This window comes from Danio rerio, chromosome 16 (genome assembly GCF_052040795.2).
Source record: "Danio rerio strain M-AB ecotype USA chromosome 16, GRCz13ab, whole genome shotgun sequence".
Classification (NCBI taxonomy): Eukaryota; Metazoa; Chordata; class Actinopteri; order Cypriniformes; family Danionidae; genus Danio; species Danio rerio.
In genome coordinates this window covers 47594819-47608131 of record NC_141036.1, presented here as the reverse complement: position 1 = coordinate 47608131, position 13313 = coordinate 47594819, and the positions used below count along the sequence as shown (strand labels likewise).

Genomic DNA, 13313 nt, shown 5'->3' with positions numbered 1-13313 from the left:
GTGTGTGGGGGGGGGGGGGGGGTGTTCCTTTAAATGTAATCTTTATAAATGCTTTGGCAATACATTTGTCATGCCAATAAAGCAATTTCTGAATTCAGAGAGGTTTTGAGAATCAGAGTCCTTTCTAACTTTTATATAAAGATGTACAATTTATTTACAGAAGAAACCGTAGGCTTGGAGGAGGGTGGATGAATTATATTTATTATTTATTGGCCTAATTTAAGATTTTTATACAGCTTTTGTGCAGGACACAGCTGCAGATATACACGTCAATATACCATCATTTTTGTGACACTGTAATACAATAGTTCATTTTTACAGTACTGTTACGGCTGGTTTTAGGGTTGGGGTGGGAGAAGACGTTAAAAATACAAATAGGAAATGTTATAAGTGATTTAATTCCAGCCGTAACCTTATCAGAGCTAGCAAAAGCCGATTTCTACCTCTAGAGGGAGCCACAATCTCACTTATGCGAGTCAGATTCATATCTAACTGCAGTATTAAAAATGTGGTGCAAAATATGCGTTCAGAGTGTATTTAAATACTTATATATTATTAAATATACTTAATGAGATTTAAGATGATGTCTGAAAGAACGTCACGAGCTTGAAATGACGCGAACATTCTAAAAGAACATTTACATCATCATCAGAACGAGAGTTTCACCGCATTTCACTCGTGATCGCTGCTTACGGCACGTTGAAGCTACTTTTGTTGCGACAAAATCTTCACTCTAGTTTGTCAATATGTGGTTCAAAAACCAAAAAAGTTCTAGTCAGGTTCTGCCACACCCCCCAGAACATCGGGGAGCGAACTCTCCTACAAATATGGAGGTTTCAGCGAAAAACATCAGCTGTGGTTCCTCTGAGTCTGGCCTAAATGCCAGTGTTGAGCCTTCCTCCTCTGTTCAGCTTCGTTCTGGGAGTCGAACACTGAGGATTGAGCAGCTTACTCCTCTCTGTCGGCAACTGATTGCCAGGCGCTCAATCCTACCTGCTCTGAAGCCAAAAACTGTTCCTGTGAAGTGTGTCAAAAAGCAGATCTTCACAGATGGACATCTGAAAGCTAGAGCAGTGAGCGCTCCTAGACCTCAGATCAAGGTTTCAGTGAAAGACATCTGCTACCCGTCTGACCTGACTAGTGTTGACCATTCTCCTAATTCTGGGAGTCCAGCAGTGAGGATGGACACACATACGCCTCACCGCCAGCAGTCTGTTGCTGTGCTGTCAAACCTGCCTGTTTTGGAGTCCAAGTATCATGTGAAGCCTGTCAACCAGCAGAGCTTCACAGATGGACCTCCAAAACATCAGGTGAAGGTTTCAGTGAGAAACATCAGCTACCCTGCATGTGTGTCTGGCCTGAATGCCAGTGTTGACCGGCCCTCATCTGTTCTGCCTCCATCTGGAAGTAGAGCAGTAAGGATGGATGAACGCTTGCCTCTCCACCGGCAGTCAGCGGCTGTGTGCTCAAACCTGCCTCTTCTGGAGCCACACCGAGTTCATGTGAAGCCTGTCAACAAGCAGAGCTTCACAAACGGACCTCCAGAACGCAGCATGAGCTCTCCTAAACACAAGACGGAAGTTTCACTGAAAAACATCAGCTTCCCTCTGTCTGACCTGAACGCCGATGTTGACCGCTCTTCATCTCTTCTGGCACATTCTGGGAGTCCAGCAGTGAGGATGGTCAAACCTACACCTCTCCGCCAGCATCATGTTGCTGCTCCCACACGCTTGTCTGTATTGAAGCCAAGCTGTGTTTCTGTAAAGCCTTTCGATGAACTCCCTTCATGTTCGTCTGATCTGAAAGTGAAGCCTCAACTTTCCTTACCCAGACTGCCAGGCTTTACAAGTCGACTAGTGAACAAGCGTGAGTCTGTACGTGTCCCTCTGTTCACTAATATGCCTGTTCTGATACTAACCCATGTGTCTGTGGTGTTGTGATTAAAGTTCTCATGTGTTTTCAGTGTCCATTTGAGGATGAGGATGTCAGGACAAAGAGGGCTCAGCCAGCAAAAAGTAACCCACTTCTGCTGTCAAGATTCCCCTCTGCAGTCTGTTTTTGAGTGTACAGAACTGCTACAAATCTTCCTTTGTTCATCAATAAATTGATTATTGAAAAAATATTTGTGTATTTATTGATCTTCAAATGTTGTAATGATCTTAAAGTGTCTTTGTGTATTTAACTAAACAGTTCTTTGAGCGTCAAGAGGTCATTTTGTTGTCCATAAAAAAAAAAAACATCAAGAAACATGTCAATTCACCATTTCAATTTCACCTATAGCTTTAAAAAGTTTCAACACTGGGCATAATTAAAAATAAAACAATAATTAATCATTTGATTTGACAATTAGTATATATACATATTATACACAAAAATAAAGTTAAAATGCTTTTACAATTTGACACAAACCACTGCAGAAATGTTCTAACCAACAGGCCCGTGTCATATACAGTAGGCTACATGTCGTAATCAATAACCTATATAAAATAAAAGCATTAATGTATAATATGTTTTTTGTTTTCACAAGCTTTGGAGCAATGACTGTTAAAACATACTAGCTTTGGAGACATAACATAAATTCGGCTCGGCTGTGTTCAAAATGACATCAATGTTTTCAAAGTGAACTACGAAGGCATCGCAATTGTAAACATGAAGCTCGCTAAAACTAAGCTATAAAAATGCTTTGAAAGCAAATTACACCTAAGACAGATGACTTTAATGCTTTTTTAAAAATAGTCCCAAGTTTAAATGTTAGAATGTTGTAAAAGAATAGGGCATAGGGGGGAAAACTGGGAATAGAACACAGCCAGGAACTATGTTTCTTACTACAGCTCCAGAGGTGTAGTTGCCAGTGCACAAGTTTGTGACGCAGTTTGCGAGTGTTCGTTGGAACGACAGATTTAGGAAATCTCAAATTAACTATGTTTGTAACGACGGAACTTGCAACCTTAGTTGGCAAACAATGGTTTTCAGAAACGCACCCCAGACCAGCAGTATGTCAGCAGATAGCAACTAATTTTCATGAAAATAACATGTTCAAAGGCAGTGAATACATAGTTATTATGTTCATTTTGCATTTGGTTATAATATTTTACACTGTAAAATAATCAGTCATAAATGTAAAACTGTATTTTAATAATTTATTCCCCAAAGTTGAGCATGACTGCAACAACATTTAAATAGAAAAATGTCCAAAATTAAACCGCTGCAACAACATAGACTTCAGTCTGTTTATAACTACAACAATATAAAAATATCGTAACTGTCATTGTTGCGAAGGGATGCTATGCAAACTGGGGTAGTTCCAAATGCAGCTTTATTATAAGAATGGTCAATCAGGCAAGGGTCAAATACCAGTATAAACAGTGTGGTAGGCAATCCAGAAGCAAATCCAATAAAACAGGCAAAAGGTTCGGGGCAGGCAGAAAAGGGTCAAAACACGATAAACAGTCCAAAAGTCAAAAACACAGGCAACAGGAAACAAGGAAACCGCTTATGTAAGGACAGCAACAGCTTAACAATACTCAGCAACATGTGTGTGGAACAGAGGGGTTTAAATAGTCCGAAAAATCATGGTGTGAATGGCTTCAGCTGTGAGAGTTTAATCAGTCTGGATCTTGAACACCTGACTGGGTGTTGTAGTCCATAGCATGGCAGATATGTAGTTCAAGGAGTGTGAATGTTTACCAGCGACCTCTGGTGGTTAGCGATCGCTGGTAATCATGACAGTCATAATAGACCGTTCACAAGACATGCGACTCATTTCAATAATAATCAGCATCTTACATCCTTTAAAGTTTTTAATATTTATATTATGTTAAAAAGAGGCAGCATGGCGCGCAGTGGGTAGCACGATCACCAAACAGCAAGAAGGTCGCTGGTTCGAGCACCGGCTGTGTAAGTTGGCATTTCTGTGTGGAGTTTGCATGTTCTCCCCGTGTTCGTGTGGGTTTCATCCGGGTGCTTCGGTTTCCCCCACAAGTCCTAAGACATGCGCTATAGGTGAATTAAATAAGCTAAATTGGCCGAAGTGTATGTGTGTGAAGGCGAGAGTGTATGGGTGTTTCCTAGTGTTGGGTTGCAGCTGAAAGGGCATCCACTGTGTAAAACGTATGCTGGATAATTTGGTGATTCATTCTGCTGTAGCGACCCCTGATTATTATTCTTTTGTTATTTGAGCCAATTGAAATGCAAATACAGTTTTATTTGTGGTACTCTTCCATTAACCGCTCTCTAAGGCCCAGTTTACACTTTTAGTTTTAAAACGGACAAGTTTTGCTACGGTTAAGACATCCATCCAAACTACGCCGAAGTTTTCGAGCGCCGTAAACAGAGCTTTTTAGAAAACGCTGGAAAGGCCGTTTTTATTTTAAAACGCTGCTGCTCTGTGTTAGTGTGGATGAGGGAAAACGGAGACATCTGAAAATGGAGGCGTGGCTGCAGACATCCACCTATCTGATTGGAGCTTTTTCTCAGTATTAAGTAGCCTACACACAGTTCAGTCTTGCATCGTCTCCTTGTAACTTTAGACTCCGCAAGTTTGATATGGAAAACAAACTCCCGAGGACACGTCGGGTAAATCTCCAAAGGGAACAGTGTACTGTATAACCTCATTCACATACCCTGCAGGCTACGTTGTTTCACTTTATTAACAATAAAATAAAAACATGATATGAGGAACTGCCTATTTTATATTGATATTAGCAACTTAACAGACAGCAGAAATGTTGAGGCGTCGTGCAGCTGCATATTTGTATGACCATCATCTTCACTGTAGGCATGTTTATAACATATATAACAGAGCCTTTAACATTACTGCCTTCTTTCATTCTCATTGAAAATATGAAACATACCCTCTCTTTTTACTGAAAATCCGTTTTAATAATCAATAATGGCCATTATAAAAGTATAACATACAATAAGTTTATACATTTATAGGAAATAAACGGAAGCAGTCAGTCAAATGTGCTGAATCAGTGGTTACATTAATATATTAACTTATGTTTGCGCTCAGTCAAAACACGTTACCTGAAAACAAGTAAAAGATTCAAAAGACCAAAGTCAGGGAATATGTCATTAGACAGAGACGAGATGAATTAAATATCACGTTTAACAAATATAGTGAGATTAGATCCAGCGGTAGATCCTTGATGAGCAGTCCAACATGCACAGCTCTCATCGCTGCAGTGCATGCCAGAGTGTGTGTGTGGTCACATGATGTGCGTTTTCAGCAGTGTAGTATGGATGGAGAGTTGTTCAGAGAAACTGGGTGAAACGCCAGTGTGGACGTGGATCATTTTCATTCTTAAAACTAAAACGTATTAGTGTAAACGGGGCCTAAGTTTACCCAACTATGATGACTTTAAGAAACCCAAAAATGTGAAAAGGGTCCAGACACAATAAAAGGAAATGTTAAATACTGTAACAATACAGCAGTTTGGTAAACAAATTACAATTAATAATGAAATTATCCTTAAAACTGAACCAGTGTGAACATATTCATCATGAAAACAGATGAGGCATGAAAAAATTAAACCACAAAAGAAAATGATTATTTCAGTCTGTTAAACTGGCAAGATTTTCTGCTAGGCAATGCTTTTCTCCATCTATTCTTAGTCTGAAATCTTGTTAATTACTGAAAGAGCCCTTGGACTGACCGCAGATCTTAATGTGGTCTTCATTGATCTGGTCTTCTCCACTTCCGATTCTTCTCTGATTCCTCTGGTCTTCTCCACTTCCTTCTCTGGGTTCCATTTTAAAAGAAACCTGCTGAATGGAAAACAATCCTTAGTAATAAAACATGGACTATATCATGCTCTAAAATGTTTTAAATTAAAGCTGTGGTCACTCTAGAGTTTGAGCTTGTAAAATTTTGTTGTACAGCGCTGTGTAAAGGGGCGGGATTAAACAAGATGATTAGAAATTTAAAAAAGCAAGTTATTGGTCCATATTTGAAATTTCTGTCCAGAGCGGTCATGTTTTGATCTTTGATTGGTCTCACGCAGTCATGTGAGGCGATTTCGCAGGTCAGAGTTCACCAAGCTTGAACTTTGCAACACAGCGAACTGCGAAACTTGTCACACAAGCCTGCGTTTCCAGTCTGAAGCATTCGCGTGCGTATGAATCTATGGAGAGAAAAGTCCAGTGTGACCGCAGCTTAACAGGACAAGCTTGTAGTGGATGTTTACTAGAAAAACCTCTGTGAGAGGATGTTGTGTGAGAGAGACTGAGAAGATTGTTCTGTGAATATGTGTGAGATTGCATGTATGAGTGTGTATATGTGAGTATGTGTGGAGAGTGTATGAATGCGAGAATAAATTCAAGAGAGTGTAAGTGTAAGGATGTTTTTGTGCAACGTGTGTGTATGTGAGAACGCTTGTGAGAGCGCCTGGATTTGAGTGTGAGGATTTGTTTGTGGGCCTGTGTGTGAGAATGTTTTTTGTTTTTTTTTGTTTTTACCTTTGCACAAACTCTAGCCTTGCACTTTGCACTCCTGGGTGTGAAATGTTCAAGAAGTAGTTTGAGGCAAACATCAATTTCTGAGCATTGCTGGAGATGGTGATGGGTTTTCTCTGAAATTATTGACAGGAAAAAAAGAAAGTTATTTGCAGCCAAAAGGGAACTTCGTGCAAAATTTAAAATGTTTACCTTCAAAAATATTTTAACCTGCCACACAAATTATGCAGTGTACTTTACCGTTGGACAGCGTCCACTTCAGCAGGCAGAGTTTTCCCATCCCCTTTCTGGAACATCTGGTCCAATATTTCACTGAAGTGAAGTGAAGTGTGATCTGTTTTTGCTATTTTAAAAAAGAAGGTATAATTATTCAAGGTAAAGTCAATTAGTTTAGTCAAGTTGTTTCAAATCATTTTTATTGATTAAATGCTTGCTTGTAAAAACAAAAAGCAAAAGCAAAAGCACATATGGTCTACAGCAGTGGTTCTCAAATCTTTTTCACCAAGTACCACCTCAAAAAAAAAATTTCTCTCCAAGTTCCACCACAATGACCAGTATGATATACAGTGGCTTAGTAGGCCTGATTAAGCAGCTACAGCACTGCACAGTTCAAAAACAAGGCAGATTCTTTTTTTTTTTTCTATGAGCCTCATCATTGTGTTTCTTCACACGCAGCGCGCACACGTGAACCGCGAGTGAAAGAGGAAATAAAAACACACAAGCATACAAGTGTTTTCGTTTTGTGATTGTAGTGTTTGCATGGTTTATTGACATTAATTGTATAAGACAAAAAACTTTACTTACTGCAGATATTTAGATACTCATATGCTTGCAAAGACTGCTATAAACATTGAGAAGAAACATAAGAAACTGTTCCAACAGAGTTCGAAGAGGTCAAGGACAGCGTACTGTGGTTCTGCGTACAGCGCATCTGGTTTCTTTATTTAATTAGGGTATTAAGACTATTGCAACTCTCTACTAGCCGTGCTCCAGCTAACTCTATCAAACCTCTTCAGCTGCTGGTCAAGGACAGCGAGTTGTTGCTCGCATCAAATTCAAAGCTCTGATGTTTGCATACAAAGCGACCTCTGGCTGCGCTACTTATCTGCTCTCACTTCTGCAGATTTATAAGCCCTCCAGAAACCTACATTCTGTGAATGAACGTCGCCTCGTAGTTCCATCCATAAGAGGGAAGAAATCACTTTCCCGAACTCTCACGCTCAATCTGCCCTGTTGGTGGAATGAACTCCCTAACTGCATCAGAAAGGCAGAGTCACTTACTGTAGATATTTGGATACTCATATGCTTGCAAAGACTGCTATAAGCATTGAGCAGAAACATAAGAAACTATTTCAACAAAGTTCAAAGAGGTCAAGGACAGCGTACTGAAGTGAATCAGTTGTCTGCTGACAATAAAGGCAGAAATGGTCCAGATGACACTTCTAACCAATTATTACAACCGAAAGCCTGCGAGCGTTATCTTCAGAAAAAGATATTCTTTGTCAACTAGGAGCTATGACTTTGGAGGACAAGACTCCTGAAAGACTGCCGAATGCTGATGTAATAGATGAAATGATTTGCTATGTTTGTATTTAAATGTATCACCCCTGACAGAGAACACAAAGGGATTTCTTCTATGTATTAACAGATATTCTCAAATGTATCAAACTTTAGATATTCTCAAGTATATCAGACACTGATTGTTACTTTGCTGTGTATTTACTGGAGGGGACTTCTAAGCCTGTATTCAAGGCTGGAATACTGTATAAAAGGCTGGAGCAGACAGACCAGCAGCGAGCTTAGGTTGACTCCTGTATACTGAATGCCTTTGTCCCTTTATTCTCAATGGAGAATAAATCATTTTCACTGGATTTATTTTATTAATAAAAGTATATTTCACTAGTTTTATTCTGTGGATTGGACATTGGCTTTATTTGCAGAACCCATCAAGATACCTTGTGTGATAAGGTATGAATCTAAACTCTTCCTTGAACAACATTACATTATAAGGTCCTAAACAAAAGATAAGAAATAGCCAAGGGAGGATTCTGGTTTCTTTATTTAATTAGGGTATTAAGACTATTGCAACTCTCTACTAGCCGGGCTCCCAGCTAACTCAATCAAACCTCTTCAGCTGCTTCAGAACGCAGCAGCACGAGTGGTCTTTAATGAACCTAAAAGAGCACATGTCACTCCGCTACTCATCCGTTTGCACTGGCTGCCAGTTGCTGCTCGCATCAAATTCAAAGCTCTGATGTTTGCTTACAAAGCGACCTCTGGCTGCGCTCCTTCTTATCTGCTCTCACTTCTGCAGATTTATAGGCCCTCCAGAAACCTGCGTTCTGTGAATGAACGTCGCCTCGTGGTTCCAACCCTAAGAAGGAAAAAAACACTTTCCAGAACTCTCGCATTCAATCTGCCCAGTTGGTGGAATGAACTCCCTAACTGCATCAGAACGGCAGAGTCACTCGCTGTCTTCAAAAAGCGACTTAAAACTCAACTATTTAGTCTCCACTTTTCATACTAATATGCAATTCCCTCTCTGACTCCTCCACTAACGACAAAAAAATAAAATTAAAAAATAATACAAATAATAATAAAAAAATTTACCAATGTTTTGCTTCTTACACTTTCTTTACATACCTGAAACTTGCCTACAGCACTTATTTATTGTTGCTCTTTTATAGTTGTGTAAATTGCTTCCTTGTCCTCATTTGTAAGTCGCTTTGGATAAAAGCGTCTGCTAAATGACTAAATGTAAATGTAATGCAAATGTAAAATAAAGGCATCCAGTACATGATCTAAATTTGCAAAAGTGAAAAATATCAGGCAGGACTATTTGTTTTATTTATTTATTTATTCTATTTAGTTTATTCTTTATTTCTGTGCTGTTGGAAACACTGCAGGTGTGTGAAGATGTTCTGTTGTTAATATGTTCGCATGTTACAATAAATCAGTATTTTAAAATGCAATATTTAATGTGTCTGACACAAAATAGACACGAAAATTTCTTTCAAATTGAACAGTAATTTAATATTAATCTGACCAGTTAACCGTTCATATTCGGTTAACTAGCAGCGGTTGTCCATTGGGAAAATTAAACGAAATGAGCATAAAAGCAGAGTAACAGGACAAGCATTTGGTGGATGATTGCTAGAAAAACCTGTGTGAGAGGATGTTGTGTGTGAGACAGACTAAGAAGATTGTTGTATGAATGTGTGTGTGAGGATGCACAGTGAATATATACACGTGAATGAGAGGGTGTGTATGTGTGTGTGAAAGTGTATAAATGTGAGGCCCCGTTTACACTACTAAGTTTTAGTTTTAAAACTCATATGCTTTGCTATGGTTAAACGTTCCAACCACATTATCCAGGAGTTTGTTCAAGCCCTAAAAACCTCATATTTTTATATGAGCATCATCTTCACTGTGTGCGTATTTATAACAAAACAGAGCCTATAACATGCCTCCTTTCATTTTCTTCTAAAAATAGGAAAGATACCCTGTCTATGCTGAATATCAGTTTTAATAATCAATAATGGCCATTATAAAAGTATTATGTTCTAAAAGTTATTTTTTCTATACAATACAGGAAATAAAGGCAGGCAGTCATTCAAATGTGCAGATTCAGTGTACGTGGTTACATGAATTAATATATTAACTTATCGTTTGCGCTCAGTCAAAATGCAATACCTGAGAACAACAGATTCAAAAGACCAAAGAGTGAATGAATGAATGAATGAATGAATGAATGAATGAATGAAAATGTGTACTGTTAGTGCATGTGCCTTTAGGAACAGGGTTGGGAAACACTGGCTTAGAGATTGTCATTTTAAATCTAATGTAACATTTAGTTTGTTTGTTTGTTTTTTTGTTAAAAGCTAACTGAAATGAAATTCACTGTAAATGAATCAGATTTAGTTTAAATGTACATACTGTCACCTGACAGATAGATGACGAATCAAAGATTTCTGCTTGACTAGTGTATTCAGCGTTTAACTCCACTGTGTTATAAATGCGATTGTTTATGTTTTTATTGCAATAAGTTTTCCTTTTAAATGTTCGACTGCATTAGTTAATATGATTTAAAGTCATGTGCTCTAATAAATTAGTAAAATGACCCACAGCTACTTTAATGTAGTTTGGTATATTTACCTTCAGCACACGGCTCTCAATGATATATATATATATATATATTTTTTTTTATATTATTCTTTCAGGGTTTTCACTTTTATTTTTGACAGGACAGTAGAGAGAATTGACAGGAAAGCATGGGGAGCAGAGAGAGGGGAAGGATCGGCATAGGACCGCGAGGCGGTATCAAACTCGGGTCGCCGCGAGCACCAGAGTGCATGTGTCGACGCACTAACCACTACACCACTGGCGCCGACGATATTTGGTTTTTGGCCCTTTATACGAAAAAGTTTGAGCATCCCTGCTTTAAACAATGTTAAATACAAATTAATTATTGTTTTAACTACACCTTCTATGGTTTAACAATGGTAGGGTATTCATGGTAAAACTGAGGTTATACAAAATTTAGAGTTGCAAATTTAAGAATATAAACTTAAAAATTAATAAATAATTGCTCATTTACCTATAATCAATCTGCCTGCCACACAATAATCGTAATTTAACCTTAGAAAACCATGGTAAGAATTAAAAATGACTTAATTACAATAAATATCTGATAGTCTTGATTATATTGTTGAAAAATGTCTTGACTACAAAATACAAGCACAACTGTTTCAGATAAAAACAATGTCAAATATATAAAAGCACTAAATTAAAATGCTTTTTATTTTAAAGCTTAAGTTTTTTTTTCATATTACAGCAATGATGTTTTTTCATATTTGATATTTTTTTGCCATATTTTGATTTTATGTAATATTGGTTATTTTTTAAACAATGAAAAGTGTCACTAACATGATAAGATTCCCACATTCACTATTAAATACATTTATTAAAAGAAGAAAAAATCTCACATGACAATAGTTCAAAGACATGAAAGGTGTAACAAGATTTTAGAGGATCACTTATTAATCTGAGTTTAACTAGTGGTCTTTTACCAAGTTCTTAATAAATCAGCAAACATACAGCCATTGTTGAAGAGATCCCACTGTGTTAGATAATTATCGTCCTATTTCAAGGTTGTCTGTTACAGCTAAAGTGTTTGAATCTTTGGTAAATGAACAGTTAAAGTCAATCTTATGTCAAACTCAGTCAGGTTTTAGACAAGGGCACAGCACTATAACTGATGCAGTGTCAGTTTCTAATGATATAATCACTGCACTGGATGATAAAAACATCATGTGCTGCACTTTTTATAGATTTATCAAAAGCATTTGATTCTGTGAATCATGATATTTTGCTGCAAAAGCTTTAGTACACGGGTGTTGAAATGGTTCCATAATTATTTGACTGGAAGAATTCAGTGTGTTTAGAAAGGCGTACTGTATCTCTGCACCTTTAACAGTAAGGTGTTCCTCGGTTCAATTTTGGGCCAATTTTATTCTCTATTTATATAAATAAACTTGGTAAAGCTATTAAGTCAGCAAATGTACACTTTTATGCAGACGACACAATTATTTACACTATGGCTTCATCTATAAAAGTGGCAAAAGACTCTTTACAAATGGAAGTTTATTTATAAACTAATTTCGAGAGGAGCGCGCGCTTATGATTGACAGCAGCTGGTCCTCATTAGTTAATGCATGATTCACCAATCAGACGATTCCTAAATCACTATAAATAACCTGACTATCTTATCTTGGCCATCTTCGTCTTGAAGAATCCCCCCTTCCACCCCTACTCCTCCCCTTTCCTTGTCAGGGCAGCACGGAGGCCCAATGGTTAGCATTATTGCCTCACAGCAAGAATCTGACTGGCTCAGATCTTACCTGGCCAAGCCGGCATTTCTGTGTGGAGTTTGCATGCTCTCCCCGTGTTTGTGTGGGTTTTCCTCGAGCTCTCCGGTTTCCTCCTACAGACCAAAAACATATAGCATAAGTAAATTGACAAAACTAAATCAACATCATAGACAAGCATTGAATTCAGCAAACACTCTCCATAGCTATTCATAATCTACATTCACCATTATCAAGCAGGGGAGTTCTCAAGACCTCAGACTCCCCTCTCACCCTGCAATGGTATTGTATCTCAATGGGACATTGCTGGTTAAGTTGATAAATAAATAAATAAATAAATAAATTTTTCCTGTTGGATGACCAAAAGTCACATATGTATGCATACAATCAATTTAAATGTATTCCTTTTACACTATACTATTTTAATAAATTGTCATCATAATTATAAACACTGTTTGTAGAGCAAATAGCTTAACTGTTTAGTGCACTTGACTATGTGCTATAACACATTAGATGTTTTTGAATGTCCTTTATGAAGCCGTATAGTTACTCTGCGTGAGAAACAGATATCCAAGAATATTCCAGCATGTCTGTGAACTGTGATTGGACTCATTTATATGTTCAACTATTTATATTTCAACGACACATATTTTATTTAATTTTTAAAATGTTTTTTTTTTTTAAGTTGTCTCTAGAGATGCTGTGTGAGAGATTTTTTATTTTTCTTTATTTTGTTAAATTTGTATTTTTATTTAATTATTTTTAATATTATTAATATGCACGTTGACGCGGTGGGTAGCACGTTTGCCTCACAGCAAGAAGGTCACTGGTTCGAGCTTCGGCTAGGTCAGTTGGCATATCTGTGTGGAGTTTGCATGTTCCCCCTGTGTTCGCGTGGGTTTAATGTCCAAAGACATGCAGTATAGGTGAATTATTTGGTGGTTTACTCCACTGTGGCGACCCCAGATTAATAAAGGGACTAAGCCGAAA

At 37.8% G+C, this 13313-nt stretch overlaps 2 protein-coding genes across 3 annotated transcripts in view; one reads left to right on the top strand and one right to left on the bottom strand.

Moving 5' to 3' along the window:
• The window catches only part of LOC147833463 (uncharacterized), a 54193-nt gene that overhangs the window by 4244 nt on the left and 36636 nt on the right, over positions 1-13313 (bottom strand). Inside the window, exons 12-15 of the mRNA XM_087287740.1 lie at positions 12357-12439; positions 6667-6799; positions 6460-6572; positions 5658-5769 (exon numbers count right to left, since the gene is read on the bottom strand). Of these exons, the coding sequence (XP_087143866.1) occupies positions 5658-5769; positions 6460-6572; positions 6667-6799; positions 12357-12439 (441 nt within the window). The remainder of the gene's footprint in view (positions 1-5657; positions 5770-6459; positions 6573-6666; positions 6800-12356; positions 12440-13313) is intronic.
• Positions 166-2122, top strand: LOC137490522 (uncharacterized). Of its 2 annotated transcripts, none has more exons than XM_087287811.1 (2): positions 166-1874; positions 1964-2122. In XM_087287811.1, the coding sequence occupies exons 1-2, from the start codon at positions 747-749 to the stop codon at positions 2060-2062; spliced, it is 1227 nt and encodes a 408-aa protein (XP_087143937.1). In that variant the 5' UTR covers positions 166-746; the 3' UTR covers positions 2063-2122. The 2 variants fall into 2 exon arrangements, with proteins under 2 accessions (XP_087143937.1, XP_087143938.1); XM_087287812.1 differs by having other exon boundaries at positions 642-1866.